At 31.2% G+C, this 27,781-nt stretch overlaps 1 protein-coding gene across 1 annotated transcript in view; it reads right to left on the bottom strand.

The window, feature by feature from the left end:
* Positions 1–18,892, bottom strand: part of LOC143252355 (uncharacterized) — a 34,550-nt gene extending 15,658 nt beyond the window's left edge. The window contains exons 1-3 of the mRNA XM_076504346.1: positions 18,177–18,892; positions 8,065–8,139; positions 6,513–6,584 (exon numbers count right to left, since the gene is read on the bottom strand). Of these exons, the coding sequence (XP_076360461.1) occupies positions 6,513–6,584; positions 8,065–8,139; positions 18,177–18,485 (456 nt within the window). The 5' untranslated portion in view covers positions 18,486–18,892. The remainder of the gene's footprint in view (positions 1–6,512; positions 6,585–8,064; positions 8,140–18,176) is intronic.
* Between the last annotated feature and the right edge of the window lie 8,889 nt (positions 18,893–27,781).

Below are 27,781 nucleotides of genomic sequence, written 5' to 3'. Positions count from 1 at the left end.
ATGTGTGTTTATGCTATTGCACACAAATATATATCGATCAAGTCACCAGGCACAGTGTTAATGGATTTTTGTGTGACGTAATTATCGAAATAAGTACTGTGTCATTTTCATGCTGTAGATGGATTATGAAACAAATGAGAAAATTATGTGTTTTAAATGAGATAATCGTACAAAGGTTCCTTTAAAAATGAAACTTTACTAAAGAGGTAATGTCAAGATTCACAGTTATCTGATGGAACATGAAAGGACATGATAAAATGGACTGTAACAGTGTGGTAAGGCTCCAAAATCATTTTAATATAGTATATTCAATCTTCTCTATAAACTAAATGCTGTATAACACATATTAGGTTCATGATTTATTAATAACAATGCTTCATAAAATAATATACTCATAATAAATATCTTGAAATGAAAGCTTTAAATTGTAGCAACAAAACACTTTTTATATACCTTATGTCCAATCATGACTAAACCTAAAAACACATAAATAAACTATATAAATTAAAAGGCTATTTAATCTTAAATCCCATGATTATTAAGATAAATTAAATTACAAACATGAAAATTAAGAGATAGAGAGAATAAGTTTATCTTAAAATATGCCTTTGTAAAATTTTCTATCAGAGAATAATAAACTTGCAGAAAAGATAGTACTGATTTGTAAAGTGTATTATCAAAGGTTAAATATCCATACAAATTAAATTATGGTTAAATCAATAAATCAAAATCACTCTTTCTAATTACTACTGTTTATGATTATTCCAATATTAAGTAATCAAAAAGTACAATTATATCATTAATCACAAAAATAATTAAATAATCAAAATAAGAGCTTCCAGTTATTTCATTTATCCTAGTAACTGACATATTGTTGCCAAACTTGCTCTCCTTGTCTTTATAACGTCAAAGCTACTAAGATTATCTGTCACTGTCACTAATGTTTGACTACTGACTAGGGAGAAGACAACTAGCTGGTAACACCCACTATCAATCATTTTTTATTGTTGTTGGTGGTGATGAAATGCTGATTTGAAGGAAAGCAAACTATTTAGCAGCACCTATCACTAGATGTATTTTTTGTTTCTTTTTGCTTGTACACATCATGGTTAGCAGAATACTGTACTAATCTACTCTAATCAGATCATTTATCAATCCATTGCTAAGTACTAATCATTACCCAACTCTAAATTAGAGAGAGAGTAGAGTTAATCTTTAAACAGCAGGGAGAATTAATATTGGAAATAAAAATTCAAATTTAGTTCCAAATAAATTTAAAGATATTATTATATAATCTCAATCATGCTAATATTAAAGTACAAGAATTAGTATCTAAATGTATAAATCTTACTTAATTTATAATATTTAAAATACAGCAGGTTCTGCAAATGTTATGTAAAGAATAAAATTAATGTTGACAGCACCAGAAAATGAGTGAACACACAATCATACTCTTTTTCCAAATGTAAACAAAAGCTTGGACGTTTACCAATATTGGCCAACTTCAATATTCATTATATAGACTTCTTTGGCTGCTGGAGCTGAAGAAAAGCACATCTGCATAAGATGAAAACAGACTCAGAAGAATGATGACACCATGGCTTTAGGTCAGAACCAAAATAAACCAAATCAGATAAGCTAAAGAAAACAGAACATAAAAAACTCAAAGATACCTTTAATATTACATCACAAAATATAATGGTAAAGAAAACTGGATATAGAGTTAATTGTGATTAAACAAAATAATCATAATTAACAAAACATGCTGAAAGTAAATACTTAATCAAGACTGTCACAAATAAAACCATATACAAAAAGATAAATGCAATTCATAAACCAAGGTCCAAAACTGAAAATATGAAATTATATGATATTATATTATATATTTATGCAAAAAATAGCTAAAGTTACAACATAAATTTAAAATCATCACAAAATCAAATTAAAACCATATAACAAAATTTAACTTAAATGCACATACAAATACTATTGCAAATAGAACCAAACACAATACAGTAGAAAATAAATATAATGAAAAAAAATTTGTGTGTAATCAAAATAACTAAAATTTAAGTATAGCCTTCTCTGTGCTCATATGAAGATTTATTATTTCATCCTGGAAATGTCACTTTTCTCAAGCCAGCTGCTACTACCTATAAACAAAGTCCATTTATGTTGGTTCAGGTGAGGTTTGCAGCAAGACCATATTTCTGTCAATCTCATAGACAAGGATGGCTATGTCATCACCTCTTTCCACTACTGATACACTTAACCTGGCTGTGACAAAATTCACTGAACCTTGATTAAGACATCTCAGACCTTGCTGGCTGTTGCTGGTTGACAGATACAGTAGTGCTGATTGATGTGCTTGAAGCTCTGCCTACTTATTTTGCTGTGCCAATTCCTGCCCTTAAAAGTAAACATAGTTCTGGTAAGACACTTTAAGAAAATAGGATCTAATGGACCTTCTTGAGATGATGGTAAATTTGTCCTGATGTATCACAGCAGTTCAAACTGAGCATGTGCAACAATATCATCTTTTCAAGTTGTACCCTTTGACATGATTGCCAGTGGCAGCTTAGAGATGATAAGTGTACTAGTTGATCTTGCATTCACACATCAGCTCCAAACTGTACCATGGGTTTAACAATGACTTGTCTGATTTGGTGGTTAAACTTGGTTTGTGTTGGTTGGTAGTATCAAAAGGTGTTATCATGCTCTTGTAGGAAGTTGTTCGACATTGCAATAAGTTGATCAAGCAAATTTACAGGTCATAAAATAATGTCTTTATACAGAAAAAGTCAAGAATGACAGTTCATGTCAATTATACCTGGGATAGGTCAGAAGTTCAGAAGGCAAAGCAAGGGTAAATATAATAAATCAGGTCATCGCTTAGCCTTATACATGAAAATGTTGTTGCAAAGAGGATGTATTTATATGAGCCACATCTCTATTAATAGCTAATTTATTTAACCCTCTGCTGAAAGAAAGCATTTTTACCAAACATTAATAAATGGGATAATCTGCTTATTTTTCTATGGGACACCTCATGCACATATCTACACAACTCAGATCTCTAACAGTGATGGTGTCAAGCAAAAATCCAGCCAACTTATATATACTTATGTTCTCCCACTATTGTCTCATTAACTAAAAAGCAGATCTTTGGTTCCAATGGAAAACTGGAAGGGAATAAAACTGCAAGTCATAAGAAGATTTTGGGCCCAGGCATGGCCAGGTGGTTTAGGTACTTAACTCATAATACGAGGGTCGTGGGTTCGAATCCCAGTCACATCAAACATGTTCACCATTTCAGCCGTGGGGATGTTATAATGTGACGGTGAATCCCACTATTCATTGGTAAAAGAGAAGCCCAGGAGTTGGTGGTAAATGGGGATGACTAGCTGCCTTCCCTCTAGTCTTATGCTGCTAAATTAGGGACAGCTAATGCAGATAGCCCTCATGTAGCTTTGCGTGAAATTCGAAAAACAAACAAGAAGATTTTGCAAAATGTCTGTTCATTGCTTCAACTTGCCTTCTGACCAAAGTTAACCTAAATGAAATTATGCTTAGTTTCTCAAACTATGTATAAGAAAACACAGTAAATATCATATTTTTTTCTTTCTTTCTTTCAATGTGGTGTGACAAATCATCATGATCTTCGTCAAGCATAAATATCTAAACTAAATTCTTCACTTCTACAAAAATTATGTTCTTATACATATTACATTTGTGTGCATAATTAAATGTACACAATTTTGTTAATGCATTGCATAAGATGTATAGGTACTAACATGACACATACACCTACTTCAATGTTACATATTAACCAGCACATATTCACATTATGTGGCAAAAAAATTTACTAGTAAGCCTCATAACCAAAGCACAAATATCAACATCAGTCACACCTTCTGTGTATACTGAGCTTTATGCATGGTCTCCAGACAGTACCTAAAGAATTAGACAACTCCAATTCAAACAGTATAATCTAAAATAAGCATTGTCACAGATAGAGTCAAAAACATTTATTCAGATAATATTTTATATTGTCAACTACATAATGAGTGTACACACAAACAAGCTAATGGAGTAGGTACACAAAGGATGATGCCAGAATTATTATCACCATCACATCATGGTAATAACCCTCAAATCACAAATGTTAACTTATTAGTATTACCATCTAGCAATCATGAAAAATCCACTACATTCTCCGTAAACCTCAACATGAGTGTTTTGAAACTAATAATTGCAATGATTGGGCAGCTTATTGGTTTGTCAGTTCCCAGTCATCATTACTTGTCAAAGTCAACCATCAATTTCTATAGGATCTTATCAACCTCATCTGTCTTAGCTGTGTATCTAGCAGTAACCAGTCTATTCCACAGATATAACATGAGAATAACATCTCACAACTAAATGCTACTCCAAAGCTCAGAAAGTAAGAGCAGCAATACCCTTTCAGTAGTTTATATTTAAACTAAATGTACTATCTATGCAATATTTAAGTTGTCATCACACAATTATGATATATCCCAGTAGCATTGTAGCATCAAAATAGAGTCCTAGTGTGGAATCCCATTCATAGATTAAATACTTCAATGATCACTTCTATTATACATGCTCAAGAAAGATAAACTCTCACTCATATAACTTTGTACAAGTCTCAATATACCCCTTAAAATGAGTATGACCTCATTTCAGGAGAGCAGACACAGAAACAGAAGTAACTTTATGTCTTACTAAATAATCAATGTGTTACGTAACCTTTGTTGAAGCTAGATGATCAATAACCAAAATATTTACAACCTTAATGGATAAAGAAGTAAATGGGTAAAATTGGCAGTTTTTCAAATGCATCTTATGAAAAGTAGAAATTTGAAGGTTTTCTAACACCCATTTTAAATCCATACTTTAACCACCACAACTTACTGCCGACAGTACAGCCTATGTTATTTTAGTAATTTCTTTTCATGAGAGATTTAAAATGCATTATTGTACTTTGCAGTGAGGTAAACCTAAAAACAATGTGTGTATGTTCTGATTCATTTTACTGTTTTCAGTTGTTCAACTAGAAGAGAATCTTTGCAGTTTCTATTTTAGTAAAGTATTAAACAAATTAATTCATACAATGCAAGTTTTAAGGATGTTCTTTGATGTATCTAACACATACTCTAGAGGTTCAACATGAAATTTGTAATTTATTACAAGATGTAACTGTGCAAGTTAATCAAATATATTATAATTTCTAATGATGAAGTATAACTAATTATTAATAAGACATTATCAACTGCCTCCTCTAATGCTATGATGTCAATGTACACATAGTACTCAATGGTAAGCACAAATCAGTTACTCATGTGTCACAACAATGATAGCACAGGAGTAGTATATTTCCCATATACTTAAAAACTAAGTTAAACAAAAAGTCATAATTGTGCAACTAGCAAATTATAATACACATGTACATAGATTAGCCATTCATTCAACACAGAATGATATGGTAGAATAAAAAACATTTTAACATTTTATATGTTTACTTCATGGACATAAAACTTACCAAACTTTTAAACTAATTTCCTAGGTTTTTTTTATTGATTTTAAGTTACATTAATACAGAAGGCAATAATAACTGCATTAAGCCACTAAAAAAACATCTTCAGAAACCATTCTTACAGGATGAACAAAGGCATTTGTCACGTGTATGTTACGATAAACTTTTACTTGCAACTATCCATCTGCCCTTCTTTTTCCAATCTTTTATATCAATGATTTCTTGCTTTGATTCAAAAGCTTCTCACAATTCTTGAGAATAAATACCTCCCCCTCTCAAACAACCTTCTTTATCTGTGGGTACTCTCCAAAATAAAAATCTGAATACAACACACTAAACTGACATTTGTTTAGAAGAAATTATAATGTACTTTTAAGCTTTTATTTTTAAAAGTGAAAGTTCTTATTATTCAAGAGGTGTACTAAAAACTCCTATATAATGTTTTACTGTTAACTCTAAGCATTATAATTTCCCCACACAAATTATCACATTTTCTCTAAAACTGTACTTCTTTGGTCTTCTACAAAACTAAAAAACAATACTGAGGCATAAAAAACAAAACATTTTAGTTAAAAACTTTAACTGTTACTTTTTTTTTCTCCAAAAACAAAATATTAAAATTAACAGTTCTGTATAAGTATCACTTTATACCCATTCTGGGAATAATCTAAAACAACTCCAGCCTTAATACAATTAGAGACTGGGAAACAAACACAGTAGTTTGTATATAGCTAATGTATATAGCAATACTATATTTTACATTTAATGGACATATGTTGTTCAATAAGCGACAAAAAGTAACAATTTCTTTTGGTACTATTGTACTTTCTAAGTGCATACAAATAAAGATTTAAACTGACAGGATAATTATAAAACAGAATCATGTTTTAGTTTAAAAGCACACAAATATGTTACAACTGCAACACACTCTAGATAAATCAACTTCATACAATACCTTTCCAGATTTCTTCTTCTTCTTGGAGATTGACACTTCAACTGATCTGTAGTCTATGACCCAGTAAGATCCCTGGAGTGAATGAAATAAAACAGCAATGATAATTCATTACATTATTATCTATGAATTAATATCAAAGGTTATTTTGAAAGTTAAGTTTTTGTACAAAAACAGTGTAACGAAGTATATAAACAAACAGTGGGTATTCCAGTGTGAGCAAACTTCTCTTCAAATATGGCTAATTTGTATTTGTTCTTTTCTCTAAACTCATTTCTGAAGCAATAATAATGATACTCATGCTAACTATTTAAACTTGGTCATTAATTTAGTAAACAACAGAGTAAAGTTGGCTATTTTTGATATGAGATGAGAATGTAATTCTCCCATCCTTTCTACACATCTTCAGTAGTGTTATCCTATGTAGGATGCTAAAAGGCATTATTATATACAAAGTAAAGATATTTTTAATAATTTGTAATAGTGATGATAATAATAATAATAATATCAAAGTATAGCAATATATTATTCATAAATAAACTAAAAAATACTGGCTACAAATATTGACAATTAAGAAAAATTTTCTTCTGTACTACATCAAATATAACAATACTTAAAGAATGAATTTTTGATATGGAATATACCTTTTTCTCACTAGAGGTTAAAATCACAGTTTTATTCATTATATCCAGACAGAAAGACTAAGTTCAAATAGCTGAGCATGTCTCAGATTTCCCATGTTATACTTGAATAAAATTTTATGTAAAGGAAGGAAGTTGGAATTATGAACTATCTATAAAATATAAAGGTAGGGTTTGTACTTCTATTTAAGCTAATTTTATTGAAGACCTTTAATTGTATTATTTAATTTTTTTGTAAGGTTGGAGTTTGGGAGTTGCAAACAGTAGACAGGTTAGGGTGGTTTCATTTCTACTTTAGGAATTATTAGAACTTTTGAGCAAAAACAGTAAAAGTTGAGACACTCTGGGTGTAAGCATCCAAATCCATATCTTTATTTACTAGCTTAACATCTGCATTTGTATTTTGTCTTGTAGATTAAATATTTCAAATGCATTTGTGCACTATTTGAACAGGCATCATCTGTTATGACTTCAAGGTGAAAACTAGAGTTTACAATTGATTATTTATTTAACAGCTTTATAATAAGATTTTTCAAACAATTTCTAATTATTTCTAAAATATTACAACAATTTTTAAAAATTTATAAGTGGGTTTCTCGACATCACTGATTAATTTTTAAAAATAAACAAAGTAGAACTTTAGATAGCGGTAATCTCAAATGCTTGGAATGATATAAAGGTGGCCTAAATTGGCAGAATAGTTAGCTAATCAAAGGGCAGAAAAAAGCTAGAGTATACATTTCTGACTAATGAGAATTCTGACTAATAGGATATTTTAATTTTTGTTACTGCAATATCTCAATCCTTTATGACAAAAATTTTCCATTACCTCAATTAATGTTCTACAATCAATTATTATGAGAATTAGTTTATTTTTTGAGCCCTAATGACATAATACAATTGATACAACTTACTTTACCAGGATCATTTTTTGAGCGAGGAACCTTATGGAAACACTTATTAAGTGATAGATTATGCCGTATTGAGTTCTGAAAAAAACAAGGAATAATTGATATCAGAATTTGAATTACCCACAAAATTAGGTTTTATACTTAAAAATAACATTATGAGATGCAAGACAAAATTATATCACTATTGTGATAAAAACCCTTAAAAAAGAATCAACTAATCAGTTTTTAAAATTGTATATTTATATTACTAGGTTTTAAAATTAAGTGATGCAGTATTATAAAAAAAGAACAATATTAAAACTTCATTTTAGAATCTTCATAATGAAGATAAATATACTTCATAATTTAATTTTTTATTATCTAATATTGACTATCTCTTCAGTAATGACAAGAAAACCCACTTGTAGAGAAATATATATGTACAAATGGCTGGTTTAGGTTGAGAAAATTTTATGTAGAGGAGCGAACAACATTCTTCACTTTTTGGATGAATTCATTTGTGTTCATTATGACTAGAGCATTTCCTTTATCTGCTTTTACAACCTAAAACAAGACAAAAACATAAAAATTCTAAAAGCAGATAAAGAAAATGCTATAGTCATAATAAACACGAATGAATGCGGGATTCAGATCTAGAGAACAGACACTTAATTTTTTCAATCACATTAACTCTATACATCCCAACATTAACTTCACATGTGAACAGGAAAAAAACAATCAAATATCATTTCTTAACCTCAAAATTACAAGAACTGATACACAATTTGAAACAGAAATCTACCAAAAAATCACCCACACTGGACTATACATTCCTTGGGACTCAGCACATAAAACAAAACAAAAACTCAATATACTAAAAAACCACATAAACATAGCCATAAAACTATGCTCACCAGTTAATACTGATGATGAATTAGACAAAATTAAAACAACACTTCATCAACATCAGTAAGTTTCCTCCACAAACCGCAGAAAACATTATACACACACACCTGGACAAAAAGCAAAATCAACTAACAAAAGTAAATATATCCCACGAATTAAAAAATCACGAAACCATATACTGCTACATACCACATATTCCCAACATCAGCAGAAAAATAACCAACATTCAGCCAAAACCAATAACAAAATAAGACATTCCAGTTAATACTAAATTTATTCAAAAACCAGGCACCAAATTAAGGTCTATACTATGTAAACACCACACTGACAAACACCACACCAACATTATTTACAAAATATGATGTGATAACTGCCACAACTTCTATATTGGAGAAACAAGTGGAAAAATGGAAACCAGATTCAAAGAACACAAAAAGTCACCTTCACACATTTTCAAACAATACAAATCAAATAAACACAACATAACCATAGAAAACACCCAAATACTAAATAAAGAAACAAACATAAACAAACACAAAATTAAAGAAGCCTTACTCATACATCAACTCAAGCCCAAAATAAACCAGGTAACACTTTTATACCTATATTAATAAATATCTAAACATCTAAGCACACCCTCTACATTCCTACACTCAGTTACACAACCCCCTTCAAACTTGTGGTCAGCTATCAGTCAGTTACTTCTTTCTTTCTTTGTGAACCTGACGATGACCAAAGAAGGTCAAAACGTTGTTTGCTCCTCTATGTAAAAACATTTTCTCAACCCAAACCAGCCATTTTTACATATATATGACTATCTCTTGTGGTAATTACAAATTAGTTTCTTAAATTTTTTTAAGTTGAGAATACAATACAGTATTACAGTCTTTGTGTTTTTCACCATACCTAAGCATGCTTATAGATTACCTACTTTTTTTTGTTCAACATCCTGAACATTTACTGCTTAACTCCTATATTAAGTTTAGTTTAACTTTTCAGTGTATATTCTTATATTCCTTTTTGGGATAGCAAATAAAAAATTTTTTTTTCTTTTTTAACATCAATTAAACCAAACTAAGTCACTCATTTTAGGTTTTACTTTCTCTTCTTTATACAAATACAGAATTCTGCATTACAGTTTTAGACATCTTAAATTTAACCCACAGTTAGAGAAATACACCTGACGTTTACTATTACATACAGCTATAAATTTAGTATTTTGGCTAGAATGAGAAAAAAGTGAATTTTATAAATGTGTATACAGTTATATGTTGTTATTTAAGTATGCTTTTTTCCCATGAAAATAGCATATAGTACATTTACATTTTATGACTAAAATCTACTGAAATGAGTTGCTAGAGAATTAACATATACAACAAGTGAATTACATTTCATGTCTTTGTTGATAACTAGTCAATTGCATTCTTGATTGTTTGTTTGTTTGTTTTGAATTTTGTGCAAAGCTAAACGAGTGCTAGAGTTGATGATGACGGCTGACTACTTTCCCCCTAGGACTACTTTTTACCAATGAATAGCAGGATTAACCATCATGTTATAGCACCCCACAGCCAAAAGGGTGAGTGTATTTGGACTCAAACCCATGACACACAGATTGAGGTCAATTACAAACCATACTTTTAACAAACAACAGAGAAATAAATATAGGGAAGGTTCCCAAAATTTGTTGTTTTGATTCTGACAGAAAATCTCACTTCTAACATATAGAAGATTTATTTTTACCAAAATTTTAAATACATTTTCAGTTTAGAAAAAGTGTTAATTTCCAATATGTTATCTTACTGAATAGATGGAGGTTCTATGAGATGTTATTTCTTTAGAAAGTGCTCAAAGGAAAACCATAATGCATGAGAATGAACTAAAAATAGCATACCTGTGGTAGACTGCACCACTTTTGAGCCAGACATACTCAGAGAAAATAAAGGGGCCCCTTTACATAGAGTAGCTATTGCATGACAGACCTCAACTGGAAGTTTGACCTCAACCAACTCTTGGCAAAATCTGGAACTGTAAATCAGGTCTACAGTAGAAAGAGGGTCTACCATTCACCACAAAAACAGGTACTAGCAAGAAAGAGAAACTTCTGCACTAAAAACCCACTTCCACATGTGTGAATCCATAACATAACCAACAACACACCCACAGGGAACTGACATATGACAGGTGGAGAGTCCAAGTGGGTGTTCATATCCCACCTGAACCCTGACAATATTAGGACTTTTTGTCTACTCCACAGTAAAAGGAGGGTACCCAGCCTTACATATGGAAGAATTAGGTGTCTTTACCTGCTATAAGCAACATAGGATACATTGGAAATTAACATCCATTAGATGATAGGAAAGGGCCCACTATTTTGGGTTGCAGCTCCATTCCAAAACTTGGCAGCACAGAAAATTTATCATCTGTGACAAAGATGTGTACCCAGGGACATGACAAAGAGTGATACCAAATGCCAGTGCAGCAGTGTAAACCATATATGAGCCAGCCAAAACAAAGCCACCAACAGAACATGACACAAAGTGGTCTAGAGTATGGCAAACACACATGGAATGAGACAAATAAAAGGATATGTATGCAGTTACTAACATGTTCAATCCAAACAGAGAGAACCTACTACCCTAGCCAAAAAATGAGGAACAGGAAACCAATATCAGGGAAACTGTATTGAAATGAGTGGCATTCATATCTGGAACCCCCAACTGAGCACACAACCCACAAAATCTCAAAGATCTAAAAACTACTAAGTAGAATTGTGTTGGGATACAATAACAAATCCACAACAAGAGTCAAGGCACCAAGCATAAAACATGCTAACAATAAACCAAAGCATGCATTTTTAAGGGGTCGTTATAAAATGTACTTCATAGAGGGGGTTATCAGAAAAATTGCTGTATTAAATAGTGGAAGTTATGTAAATTGAAAGGTAAATGAAGATTTAAACATATCTCAATTTGTTTTGTTGTGAACTAGTATTTGTTGAAAAAAAGCAAAAAAAAGTCAAACCATTCATTTTTTAGACCATTTAAATGAATTTGATTTAATATACAATTTTTAATTTCTCTCTGAAACATGGTAACATATTTTGTTCCCCTTCTTTCAATAATCAAAATAAATAGTTAGAGAAACTCTATGCATCATTTTCAGTGTAATCTGCTATTGTTCCTACATAACCTATTACCATCTAGTTGACACATATTTGCCATTAAAATGGCAAACAGTTTTGATGAAGAGATAAAAACATTATATAATTTACAGTACCACTAATTTTACAGCAATCAGTTCTTTAATATCCTGAAACAGCTGTTAATTAGATCTTTACAAATTTTAATTTGTAATAAGCAAAATCCTCAATTAAGTAATGTATAGAAACATGCAAATAGCTATAAAATGGTTTAGGTGATGATGAGTTAAACTTAAATTAATGTCCTTTTCTAATCAAAATAAATCATGTAAGGAAATTTAGTATGCATCATTGTCAATGTCTGATAATGATCCAGCATCCATTTCTTGGATTCTTCCTTCATCACTCTCCTTCACCTTCTTTTCAATCTGTACCCAGCCAGCAGTGATCTTGACTTTCAAAGACTGATAACTGTTACATAATCAAAGTTACTTATTGAAGGTGAGTAGAACATGACCAGAAGCTGATCAGTGATCCTTTCAGCTCACAAATAAGATCTCAAACTGATCTTGATCATTTTAATCTTGTTAAATTTTCTCTCTACCTCAGCAGAACTGGTTGGTACAGACAGCAGTAAGTCAAAGAGGTCACAGGTGTGAGGTAGATCCTCCTTAACTCCAGGAATAATAACAGCACATGGCTAGCCTGCTTTTGCTGTCTGGTAAAATTAAGTAATGAAATAGATGTGAAAAATGTATCAAAGAGATCACCATTAGGATTGCATTACTATTCCTATTTGTAAATTATTATTTTGAGTTCATTTACAGTTCTTGTGTTATGTTATGCATTGTTTCATTGATAGTTGGTTAGGTAATTGGAATTAAGCCAATTGTTACACAACCAAGCAAAAATTAAAATCAAAAGAATTTGCCAAGTTTCCTGATCATAGAAAGTTGATTTCTGAGAAATTAAAAATAATTACATCAGACCATTTTATTCACAAACAATTTTCCGGTTTGTAAAAATGCTTACAATCATGACTCTGTACTTTTTCTTTTGATGAAAAGCACAAAACATTATTCACAATAGAATAAAATATCACCAGATATAACAATCTGTTTCTCATTTATTTACACGAGTTGATACACTGAATAAAAGGAAAGTTAAAAGAATGTTCTGTACATTGTAAGACACCATTTATTTAAAGATCTAACATTAGTGAACGGTCAATAACAGCACCTATACACAAGGCTAATAGATACAGCATGCTAGCTGGAAGCTTGTACAGACTTTTCCCACAAAGTTCTTGGGATAATAAGCCATGTGCTTCCTTGTTATTGTATCTTGACATAAAAACCCATGAGTTATATATTAAATTTGTTTTCAAAAATTTCATCTGCAGGGTAAACTCCTGTGTGGGTAATATGGTGTCATTTGTTTGTTTTTAAGACTGAAATTTTCTTTTCCTAATGTTCGTTTATGTTGTTGTTGCTTAACAACTTGGAGAAAGTTATCAATCATCCAATAAGCACACATATTAACAATCCTAATTATTCTCTAATTAAAGGGCAGTGTATAAATACAAATACTTTTGACTACATTTATTAATATTTGAAGAGATTACAATTGAAACTTAATTAATTACTCACTTATTCAATAATAAGTAGATTTCACTTTCAGTGTATCCCACAGCATCACCATAACCTGTAACTGGCTTCACCAGATAACATAATCACAGAGGATATCTGTTTACTCAGAGTTTTATTGTGTTACTGTAACACAACAGCCACCAAAATCAATGCAGTGAACACAGAAAACTAATACTACTACAGAAGACAAAGCCACTACAAATACAAAACATGTAAAGCTAAATGACAAATAACAGCTAAGATACATTAAAAGTCACACTTATCATCACTAATGTGATAACTGGCAGAAATCCAAAATCCAAACAATGACACAAACTACATGATTATAGCATTAGCAACAAAACACTTAGTCCAAATACCCATGCAAATAATGTAAACAGTCATGACAAAATCTACAGTCTTTCATGTAAATATCCAAAGTGGTCTTGCTTACAACAGGCACAAGATTGAAGAACAAATAAGAATAATAGATGCTGATATTATATGCATTTCCAAGACCTTTAATATAAATAAATCATCCTTAACAAAATCAATAGCCCTAATCTACAGATCAACCATGGCTGTAACAAACATAAACTTTGTAAGCACAAATGAGTTCATAACAGTAGATATAACCATAACAATTTAATAATTACTGTGGCAGGCATCTACTGCTGAGTGTATAACTAAAGTTGCAAAAACAGCTATACTCAAGAAACAAAATAATAATACAATGAACATATGAAAACAATATAAGAATATAATAAATATAATTAAAGAAACACACAAGCTACACAAATGACATATAAAACACAAGAGATATAATACTGAAACCACAAATCAATGCACTTTGCAACAAAATCAGAAATTATACCACCACAATAAGAAAACCTGAACTCCTACCATAACAAATTAAATGAACAAGTCAGTTCAAAACTGTTCTGGAACCAATTTACAGATTCTTCTTTTTATGAATAAGACTTCTAAACACTTTCACTTTATGTGACCTTAGGTTGAAGTACTTCAGTTAGTTTGAAAAGTGGTTTAGTTCACCATATGTAGAGTGATGGTAAAAGTCTTCAAACTTATGGATAAAGCAAATGATAAATTTAGGCAGTGTACTTCAACAATTTGTTTGTCTCCAACAATGGTCACATAACATTATATTCTGGTCATTTACCAACAACAAGGTTAGTCCCCATTTTTATTTTACATTCCTTCAAGTAAAAATATGTTGTGATTTCATTTTCACTGCACATTTACTGATAAATTCAATATTTTCAAACTGAATGAAACTTCAAAGTGGATTCACTGTAGTCATTACAATTGTTAAGTTTAAACTATCAACAACATTACATTTACTGATAAATTCAATATTTTCAAACTGAATGAAACTTCAAAGTGGATTCACTGTAGTCATTACAATTGTTAAGTTTAAACTATCAACAACATTACACAACAACATCAACTTTACATAACTTGTAATCAGCAAGTTGTGATTGAAACATAAACAGTAAAACAGTAATATTTTTCTTATTAACAGTTTAAGTTAAAGTGATATCTAAAAGGCAGGTTTAATGCAAATTATCTCATTTCAATGCAGTTGCTTTTTGCTTTGAAGCAAAAACAAATAAAGTTCACTATTTTGTTTTTAAGTATTAACAACAAAAATAATATCTGTTAATAAGTATTTGCCATTTATTACAAATATTGCAAAGATATTTATAACATAATATTTCATTTTAGATCATTTTTGCAGTATCAAAACTTTACAATTTTAATGATTTTCATGAACTTTAATTATCAAGTCATGAAAGACAACTGAAATGGTAGAGTTTTTCAAATAATATTTAAACCTATTTACTTGACATAGAAATGATTGGTAAATTAAAACTTGTAATTACATACATACCTCAAAGAGGTATATATCGGCAAATGGATGATAAATCAAATATAATTAACAAGCCTATATAACTTGTACATTTATTGTATATTCAGTCTCTTTACAAGCCATATTATAGCTAATATTTATATAACTAAATACATATACAGTCAAGTTTGAAAAAAATCATCTGTAATCATGCCATGTCAGTAAGTCTCCATAGCAACCAACAAACACAGAAAATATTGTACCCAATCCAAGCATGCTACTGTGAAATCTTACAGGGACCTGTTATGTTTCTAGATCATATATGAATGTATATAAAACAAGTCAATTATAAAAACAAATTCAGAGCCTATATGACATATTATCTTACACAGTATAATTCTGTCTTACTCGTACAAAACTTTGCTTCACATTCTTATCCAAATACTTTTACAAATCTATCAACTTATTGAATTATTTAAGACTGCTGTGTTTCAAAAAAGTATATATTATATACTCTGGTGTTACCTTCAGCCTGTGAAGCTATAATCTTTCTTAAAACATTCAAACTTCAACATTCAATTTCAAGAACTTCAGTAATGGTATTTACAAACAAAATTTGTGGAAAAAATTTTAACATTTTAAAACCTGTAATTCTTAATCTCTAAGACTCATTTAAGTTCATTCATTATTCTTATATAAATAACACATTTTTAAATAGTAAATGATAAAAAAACTTCCACATATTTACAGTATTTAATTTTCTTATAAATGAAACATGTTCTTGTTAGACTATTTTCAGCTTGTAAATCTTAGGTTTTGTGTTATTTTTACTTACCTTTGAAATGCTTAAACAATAAGTTCTTTATAATATTAAGGTAATTGACTAACTTAATAAATATTTTATGATATGTTAATAGTTTTGAATAAATTTCCAAATTTATGACATGATATAGACAGTTATTTAGCATTGATTTAGTTATTACACGTTATATGGTATATTAGCATTTTTTACAAGATATATACATTATAATTGAGTGCAGTTCAACAGAAGGTTTAACATGTTACGTAACATTAAAGGACAACAAGGAATCTTTTTGTTTTATCAAGACAAACTCATCCACTAAATGAAACTAAGTCCTAAAAGAAAAACCATAAACTCAATGTCCCTTCTGATATAAGGAACTCAATAGTGAACACAATATTCTTGATGTAGATTAACTAATAATGTATATAAAGACATTACAATCTATTTAAACTTGTATTCAGTATTTCTCATTAGTTTCATCAGTGCTACATGATGACTAAAAATTCCAACTAAGAGTCTTCTCCCTTATAACCTATAACAGAAACCCAAACACTTTCAACATAATTTAAATTATATAACACATTTTACATGTCAAGCCATTCCTCCTCTTATTTTTATCTAAAAACTATCATTGATTAACAATTTATAAAAAATGAATTGTAAACCTGAATACATGTGAATATACATACTTGTACATAAACTTATATGTAGTACAGTGCCAACTAAGTGAAATAATATGTTTTTCGATATTACAGTGATAGAGTTCATTCATGAAAACTAACAACACTTTTAATTCATGTGGTACTATTGGTATATTTATATATATATGTGTAGTTATTCAAGATACTGGTTTACAGTTACAGTACAAGTGTATTGGAATGATATATATATATACACACATACATGTGTATATATATTTTTAGTTTTAAAAAATCATTGTTATCTGATACAGAACAATCAATACTTTTTTGTACGTATATAAACAACATAGTATTTACTATAAACACAAGTTTTAAAAACAATTATAAAATGATAGATTTCCATAAAAATACAATTTTTGTGTGTAAATGAATTCAGAGGTCAAAATCTATTACAAAAACTTCATTAAGAGAATACTAGTCTTCAAAATAGGATGTTTTCTTCTTTAAATTTCTGATAATTAGAAAAACATCATATATTACATGTAAAAAAGATTTAATTTTTTTCATTGGTCAATTTTCAAAATGCCAAGATTCTAAATCTTTCCAGAGTAAAATATTCTTGATTTTTCAATTTTATTCTAACAACAAAACCTAATTGGTGTACTTTTATCATGTTAACAAGTATCAACTTCATGATCAAATTGTTCCCTTAAAAACAATCCCAAAACTTTTTGTAAGTCATTAAAAGAATGGATATCACATCTTCTCACTAGGTTAATAAGTTATATATTTAACAAATAATAATAATAACAAATGTTTTATTTGTAGTTACACTCTTAGAGAATCTTTTACCATTTCTTTAATGAAGAGATATCATACACATCTATAAATATACATATTTTCTGTTTCCCCTGCTACAGAATTTTTACTTGCTTTTCTCTCCAAATTCCACTATAAAACATTAACTTGAGAACCACCTTTGTTAAATTAAGACTCTTCCAAGACTTCAACTTGAAGTTCAAAGTTTTCTTAGCATTTTATATCTCAAGTCCAATGGTTAGGGTACTTATTTCTTATATAATTTTACATAAACAAAATACAAGTGATAATCTGAAATCTAATATGTTAAAGCATTATAATGGCTTACCTTCCACCCATTTCCTGCATCTTCGTAATATGGAAAATTTGTACAAATCCAAGAATATATCTCGCTTAATCTCATTTTTTTCTTAGGAGAACTATTAATAGCAAATGATATTAAAGTTGCATAGCTATAAGGAGGTTTCCCCTTTTTGGGAGATGAATTCAAAGTTAGCATAGGCTTTCCTAGAGAATAATTTTCTTCATAATCATTACATCCAAGTTTGTTGCTTATCTGCTCTCCGTTTAGAGTTCCCTTCACATTTAGTTTCGGCAACCAATCCATTGAAGTCAAGCTTTTATCTAATTCTGTCATATTAACAGTTACTGAATAAATTACAAGTCATTAAAAAAAAATGAAGGTTTGAGCCCAAGTACCACCATATACCAAACCAAAGAACACAATAACTGTTACAAGCCTAAATATTTAAGAATAAAAAGTAAACATTTCACTTCTAGTATACTTTCAGTTTTCGTTGACACGCTCACCTCCTCGTCAGCTTTCTCTGTAAAATCGCATGCGATCGAAAACAGTTGCCACGACCACCTGGAGGATTTTAAATAAATCTATCTAGTTTCCAAGTGTATATGTGTGTATATACAATATACTCTTTACACTACCTCACGACTCTGAGGTAATATCTGAGGGGAAAAAACCAAAACTTAAATTACCGCAACAAAAAAACAAATAAAACACTGGGACCTAACTACAAGCTGTCCTACAACCCTTACATAAGGCTCAAGGACAGACCTTGTTTATAAGAGGATTTCATTTAGTGTAAACCCTTTAGCTCAGTTGGCAAAGCAGTATTTTGTTGTACAAAAGTGTGCAAAAAATCGTAATATTTTATTAGCCCACACCTCCAGCTATGGATATATAACACAGTAGCCATTTAATAGAGTTTGTACTGACTTGGCAAAATTTCTGTGGCATCTCACCTTGAAGTAATGAAGCTTGCACAAGCTAGGTTGACATAAGTAATACCGTGTATCACAATAGAATTTTGTTTGATTAGCTAATGTGTTATAGACACAATACAACTTTTTGTGGTAAAGATATAATATTTACTGTCTCCTATTAATTAAACGTAAAGCTCAACCTATTATTTGATTTACCAATTCTCACTAAGTTATATTAATTTCAGGAATCCCGCTTCTGATGAGCATCCATAGGCAAGAACATGTCAAAAGAATAAGACAGGGTTTGCATATTGGAGGTAGTGTGTTATATTTGTCTGGTGTCAGGTTATAAAAACTTCATACATTTTTATGTTATCCTGTATTTGCAAAAAATTTCAAGAATATGCAGAATTAATGAAGTGATTTTTAGCGAATTATTTAATATAGTAAAAATAAATGTGAAACCACTCTATTATTCGATATAAAACTTATTCAGTATTGGAGCTATTATATGAAAACACATAACTTTGTGATACGTAGATATATGTTATCTACCTACTTTAGAGATATAATCATTTTTAATTTTTGTTTTGTTTGGTTAGTCCGTATGAAGTTTTAACAGAAACCCATGGTACAGAAAGTTGTTGAGATTGCCTTTTTCTTGTTGATGTTGGATTTTATTTTGGGCTATATCTATATAGTAGATAATATCTATTATAGCAATTTATAGCCTAAGAGTTGAAAATGTTGGTATTGTAATATCCTGCAACAGCCAATTAATGTTATGAGAGAACATAGGTCTCGAGGTGATGCTGTTGACTGGACAAATAATCTGAGCTTACTTGTTTAATTCAGGTACACTTTCTTAGCTCAGTTCTATCACAATATCATCAAATAAAGACTTACCATAAAATAATCGTCTTTTGTTTTGCAGAAATCAATACTGAGAGAGATAGAGAATGCTGTAGGACTTATCACAGAAAAATAGGACCGACTGTCTTCTCGTATGCGCAAGTACGTACGTTGCGTTTTTTGATAGTGTGTTCGTTAATAAAGATTGTTTTCATATTTAACAACTTTGTCCAATGTCATTATTTTACACACATACACTCGGAGGACTTAGGTAAGCTACCCGAACAGAATCACTCTCAATTTCTTGGCCGAACCTGTAATAAAAGGTGTTAACTACAGTTAATACAATTAATATCAAAAAACTTTTTTTTTTTTAGAAACTACGTAAAAACACTTGAAATTAAAGAAGATTTTGTGTACTAGTATTAATATTTCAAGGAACAAACGAGAAACTGAAGTACTAAACTTTTTATCAGTTTTCTGAAATTTTTTCTTGAATTTGATTATATTTCATGTGTTCATTATAAATTTAACTTCAACGAAAATATAGACATTGATTCCAAGAAAAAATAAACATACTGTTTTTCATAGATATTGAAAAATATTCATTTATCACAAGTTTTTTTTTATTCATTATACGAAGTTTATATACATAAATGTTTCAACTAATGGTTCATAGATAGATAAGTCTACAAACCAAAGAAAAAAGGGAAAGTATTCGTAGTTAAGCAGAGAGCTACAAAATGGGCTCTCTGTGTTATGGCTACCGTGTGTATCGAAACCCGATTTTTAGCGTTATAAACTATGAGACTTATCGCTGACTGAAGGACGGATGGGGTGGGACGTGTGTCGAATAGACCAATTTTCTAGTTCCAGTTTTCCCATTATGCTTACTAAGGTATTAAAAATGCAGAGATACTGTGATTTATTGATTTCATGTTTATATATTTTGTTTATTCGACGTACGTAGAATTATTACATAGCGATCAGGTATGACAAGCTAAAACAGTTGTCGAACAATGCATAGTCAATGACGTAGATAAATTCATAACTACTGTATGACTTTATCACATACCAAAAGTGTATTTATACTTTTTTCTTACATTAGAAGAAAAAATGTAAGATTTTAAATCTTATATAAAAGCAGTACATACCAAGTTACTGCTTGCACAACTTGGTATTAATGTCAGTTGCCACGACATTAGTTTATATACAGAAACTATATAAACTACATTTATACGTAGTTTAAATTAACTATATACTGGTATATATAGTTTTTATATACATAAAATATATATATTTTAAGTATATCAGTTAAAATTCTGTGGCATTTTAACAGAATTTAATATGTTAAAATTAAATTAAATTTTAACACAGTAGCATTACAGTGTTAAATAACACTGTTGTATCTGATGGTCAGATAACTTGTCTTACCATAGACAATCATTTTTGCCTGGCATGGGCTAGATGGTTAGGGTGCTCGACTCGTAATCCGAGGACCGCGAGTTCGAATCCCCATTACACCAAATATGCTCGCCCTTTCAGCCGTAGGGTCGTTATAATGTTACGGTCAATCCTACTGTTCGTTGGTAAAAGAGTAGCCCAAGAGTTGGGGTTGGATAGTGATGACTAGCTGCCTTCCCTCTAATCTTACATTGCAGGCCTGGCATGACCTAGCGCGTTAAGGCGTGCGCTTCGTAATCTGAGGGTCGCGGGTTCGCGCCCGAGTCGCGCCAAACATGCTCGCCCTCCCAGCCGTGGGGGCGTTATAATGTGACGGTCAATCCTACTATTCGTTGGTAAAAGAGTAGCCCAAGAGTTGGCGGTGGGTGGTGATGACTAGCTGCCTTCCCTCTAGTCTTACACTGCTAAATTAGGGACGGCTAGCACAGATAGCACTCGAGTAGCTTTGTGCAAAATTCCAAAAAACAAACTTACATTGCAATATTAGGGACGGTTAGTGCAGATAGTTCTCGTGTTACTCTGCGCGATATTCCAAACAAACAAACAAACAATCACTTTACATATGCGTTGTGATTCAAGGCATTAGACTGATTGCATATTCTTTTTATTTATTCATCATTATTTAAAGGAAAATTACCGTTGAATTATTTCAATAGGTATGAGCAATTGTTTACACAATATGTATATATTATATAGAAAAAAACATTTTGTTTACAATAAACATTTGAAATGGGAGAGAAACAATACTTTAATGCTGACCTAAATTGACATTTTAATACACTTTTAATAAATATCTTGATTTGAAAATGCCATTTAATGTGAAGAGTTGATCATTGTAATAAACTATCGTTACAAAAACAAAGGAGGCATATGCAACATAAGCAAAAAACTATCCATCAACTTCACAGTCAGACAGTGGAGCTTATCCAGAGATGCTTATTTCCCAACAACTTACACTGCATATTATAGAGCATTTCTGATATGGTTATTCTGTCAAAAATAAGTAAGTAAATTCTTGAGAGGCCTTCATTAGGTATAAAAGGTCGGTAAGTCCTTCGTAAGGTTACAAGGTCGGTAAGTCTTTCGTAAAGTATACAAGGTCGGTAAGTAACACAAGCAGATGAGAACGTGATAAAATCCTTCCTGTATAGGGAACAGCCCATCACAGGTGACTTTACAAACACTTGTACAGAATGAAACAATAACTGGGATATAGTGCATTACTGTAAAACACAGTAACACGCCACGACAAGCCTCGAACCTGCAACCTTTCCATTTCGAATCGTAAGAACTAACCACTTTATTACGATGCTATACTTACACTTGGATAAAAACCGTTGAACATGACTATAGGAAACAAGTAACTGTCTTTTGAAAAGATTGTTGAGAATTTGAAACAAAAGGCATTTATATTTCGATCTTGGCGCTTTGTATCTAAAAAAATAAATAAACGATAGTTTAACCACTTGTATGAATCAGTAATGAATCCTTTCCAACTGCACGGAAACAGATATAGGTTGTCATCAAAGCAATAGTGAAGATAACACTGAATACAAGTTTAATTCTTATTGATATTTAAAAACAAAACCAATAACTTTTTTGGATGGTGGTGTTTCTACACTTATCACAATACAAAACTTTAATTATAAATTTGGTAAGCCTTACCTGGTTCTATACCCTTTGGAAAACGAAAATGACTCTGCATCACAAAACAAAGTCGTAGTTGTAGCAAATATTCGTAATGTGTTCAATTTCGTCTTTACTCTGCACGATAATGCTGCGACTTTAATGGACATGCTTATTTGTTCATCGATGACGTAAGTCTAAATAAAAGGGAAAAAAATATACCTTCTTTGCGTTAAAAATATAGAAAGTTGGACAGAAAAAAATCAAGGTAATACTTAATTGTTTGTAAACGGTATTTGATATTTTCACCTTGAACTACACTTTACCTAAAGTGTCATGCCAGAGATCCTTAGAGCTCGGTCATAACCTTCGTTAACTTTAAACTACTTGTTGACGATAAATGTGAACAATAAACGGACAGCAAACAAGTCAAATATATCTACAACAATTCGTTTTCCTGTTGGTTATTAAAGTTGTATCTAAAGCATTAAATAATTCTGTTTTTGTCAAAAGTCCACATAAGCTAGTTTAGTAACTTTAGAAAACAGTTTAAATTATTTTTCTCTACTTTATTTCTTACTTTATAGCCTCCAATAGATTAACTTACGTTACCCAGTGGGTTAGCAGAGTTGTATCCAGAACATCAAATAATTATCTCTTTCCATCAAAATCCCCACAAGCGGGTCCATTTACTTTAGAACACATTTTTACAAGACAAATCATTCTCCTGTGTTATTATGGTGTTAATGTGGAACTTATCCTAAATATTGCCTGTTAAAGCTAAACTAATAATCGTGCAGCCTAAATTTACTTTCAGTACCTTAGCGTTTTCTGACTTAATTTGTACTCACTTGGTAGCCTATATGCATATATATTGCCCAACTGAGGCCTAGAACTTCTTACAAACTATAAGACACTATGATGTAACAGTACTCACTTAAGGCAACGACAAAAATGTAGAAGGTTCGAGTAATGTGACCCTAAATTACAACAGTTGAAGTACATAAGCACACCGTATAAGTCTTACTGAAGGCCCGACATGGCCAGATGGCTAAGGTGTTCGACTCTTAATCTGATGGTCGCGTATTCGAATCCCCGTCACACCAAACGTGCTCGCTCATTCAACAGTGGGGGAGTCATAATGTGATGGTCAATCTCACTATTCATTGGTAAAAGAGTAGCCCACGAGTTGGCGGTGGATAATGATAACTAGCTGCCTTCCCTCTAGTCCTGTGCTGCTAAATTAGGGACGATCAACGCAGATAGCCCTCGTGTAGCTTTGCGTGAAGTTAAAAAAAACAACAACCAAACAACCAACTCTTATTGAATTACTTAACGACACTTGTTAGGACTATGATCTTTAAAATAATTACATTCTAACACTCTTGTTATGAAAACTAAATAAACATTAAACATTATTTCACTAATTAAAGTAAATAATAGCTCCTACATTAAACTGACTTGTATATCCAAAAATTCTGTTTGGCTGTAACTATAGTTATAACGTGAAGGTGAAATCTTTTTCACATAAGATAATCGCATAATTATTTAGAAGAGAACTGATGGCATTTTAACAAAACATAGTAATAAAAAATTAAAATTTAAAATATTATTCAATAAAGAGTAGCTAATATCAAAATTGCTTAGTCTCTGCGTACGTTAAACTGTTTCTAAAATGTATATACTAAAATGTTTACTCTTGAAGATAGATGGCAGCATTATAGGTTAAGCAAATCATAAAAGGATTCTTTTGCTTTTTTTAGAGAAAAGCTACATTAGGCCATGTGCTTTGTCAACCTCGGGAAATCGAACCCCTCAAATTTTAGCTCTATAAACCTACCCTACTCTCTCCGAATGAATTATAAAAGAGAAAGTTTATAGGTATATATATTTACAAGTAAACTTTATAGAAATACAAAAGTAGCACGATCTAACGTATAATTTGAAGTTTATCAATTAATTATTTATGACTTACACATTACCTACATCACCATTTACGCACAGTGTTATAAAATTAGCTCGTATACGTTGTTTTTTAAAGCAAAGCGTAAAATATGCAATGCACCCTGTATTCATTAAGATAAACCTCTAACTTATATGAGGCTCAGTGACGTGAAAACGAATAACGCTTTAATAAATCAAACAATGGGGGAATTATAACTGTAAGAAAATATTTTCACTTGTTTGTTAAATAGTTAATGATGTGGCCATAAAAATAATGATATATGTGCGAGTTAAGTAATATTTTCCAGAGTTCTAAAAGTGAGATTTTTTTTCCAGTAATAAGTATATATATAAAAGCGATCATAATAAGTGTAAAATAATGGTTAGTTAAGAGAATCAAACATCTTCTGAATTCTCATAACACTTTAAACAATTATTTTTTGGCTATTTTAATTGTTTTAGACAATCTTTAAACATCATGTCTACAGTAACAGCAAGTGAGTTAAGCAACGTGGAGATTAATTGTGGTTATAATCAACCTCTTTTTAAATAAAGTTTCGAGTTAAATTTTACTGTGTTAAATTGCAGTAGTTTATTTTTAGATGGTTAGGGGGGCTTGACTCGTAATCTGTGGGTTATGGATTCGAATCCCGTCACACGGAGCATTATCGCCTTCTCATTTATGGAGGCAACATAATATGACCTATAAATCTCATAATTCGTTGGTAAAAGAGTAGTCCAAGGGTTGGCGGTGAGTGGTATTGACTAGTTGTTTTACCTCTAGTCTTGCACTGTAAAATTACGGAAGGCTAGCGCAGATAGCCCTTGAATAGCTTTGAGTGAATTCAAAATAAAACAACTTTACATTGGCGTTAAGCACTGAAAGAGAATCTTTCTTCTGAAATATTTGCTTTTATACCTTAATTTTATTACAAATAGAGAAAATACAATCTTAGAAAATTGAAGCTTCTTAGGGTATTTTGTTTTCATTTGTGGTTTGGTTTGTTTTGAATTTCACGTGATTGACCATCACATTATAACACTCCCACGGCTGATAAGGCGAGCATGGTGGGTGCGACGGAGATTCGAACCCACTACCCTCATATTACGAGTCGAACGCCTTAACACACCTGGCCATGCCGGGCCTTTCAGTTACGAGTCAATGTATAGTCAGTTTCATATTATTTCTTTAACATTAGTAAGCAACTTTCAGAAATTTCTTTTCCCACGAGATGAAAATTTTTTTCTGTTCCTCTTCTAGTTTAAAAGTATCAGATATATTTACGATATCTGTTATCATTATGCAGAACATCTAGATTGGTCGAGCATGACCTACGTAGAGTTAATTGTGATACTGCATCATGATAAGGTTGTTTGAGTTACACTTTTGCCAATAAGCGCAAATTCTCAATGGCAGTTATTAATAAGAACTTCTGAACGAAAGTCAAAAGAAGTGTGCAATACTAATATGCCAATCAAATTATAGTTGCTATATGTAGTGCCGACGAGGCCTTTCGTCAATACGTTTAATTGATAAGTAATACATATTTAAAATAACTGAATGAACTTTATCCACCCACAAAAGTTTTTAGATGACTTTTAGCACAAATCTCATTATTCATTTTTAACTGATATGATTTCTTCCAAATCAGATCACGAAACATTTTAACGACTATGTGTTTGTTTTAACACATACTTGAATTTTAATATGTGAAAAGCATTTCTTAGTTGCTGTATCCTATAGGAAAGGTTATTTCTGGTCCTGGATATTGAAAAACACTACCATACATCGTGACGTTTCAGCACTATTGAGCAACATGATTAATATCCCTAAGGGAAATCTGATGGAGTTATTTCAGCGGACTGGATGAAGCTTTATGTGACATTTTCATTAACTCTTGGCTTACCGATGGACTTTTTAAACTTTCTTTCCTAAATCGCTCATGCGTCAAATTGCCTTAGAATCCAGATTTTATTGGATGCAAGATACTTCATAATGTATAGAAATAACGCAAGAAATGTAGAGAAAAACACCACTAATATTGCAATTAGTCCTACTAATAACTACTGGAGATCCCCTGCGTATTTTGCATATAAAATGAACTATTTGTATTCATAAACCTAAAATATTACTTAATATGACGCAGCGTAACCGTCACTATGGTCCAACAATAAGTATTGCATTGTTCTACGTGACGAGTTTGCCAACATTTATGTATATGCGATACTATGAATAAACAGAAAACACATACGACTAAATTTCTCAACTGAAAAAGTTACATTTATAAAATTTGTGGTTACCTCTGTGGTTCTCAGGGTAGTATTTCTTTTTTTTAAATAGACAAGATATTACAATTTTTAGGAACAAGAATCTATCTCTTCGTTGATTAGACTGTTTTATGTCTCAGCATAAATAAGCACCATTAATCATGATAGTCGTTCATAACAGGGACCGAACAGGAATTTGTTCAAAACTCTAATAGAACATTTGGACAAAACTTTGAAACGCAGACATAATCTTGAAATAACAGGGAAAACTTTACTTCGCCTGGCATGGCGCTGAACTCGTAATATGAGGGTCGCGTGTTCGCATGCCGGTCGCGCCAAACATGCTCGCCCTTTCAGCCGTGGGGGCGTTATAATGTTATGGTCAATCCATCTATTCGTTGGTAAAAGAGTAGCCCAAATGTTGGTGGTGGGTGGTGTTGACTAGCTGTTTTCCCTCTAGTTTTACACTGCTAAATTAGGGACGGCTAGCGCAGATAACCCCCGAGTAGTTTTTCGCGAAATTTAAAACAAACAGTAACTCCAAAATGACATTATTTT

The sequence above is a fragment of the Tachypleus tridentatus genome, chromosome 1 (genome assembly GCF_004210375.1).
Source record: "Tachypleus tridentatus isolate NWPU-2018 chromosome 1, ASM421037v1, whole genome shotgun sequence".
NCBI lineage: Eukaryota > Metazoa > Arthropoda > Merostomata > Xiphosura > Limulidae > Tachypleus > Tachypleus tridentatus.
This window is presented reverse-complemented; position numbering and strand designations above follow the sequence as displayed.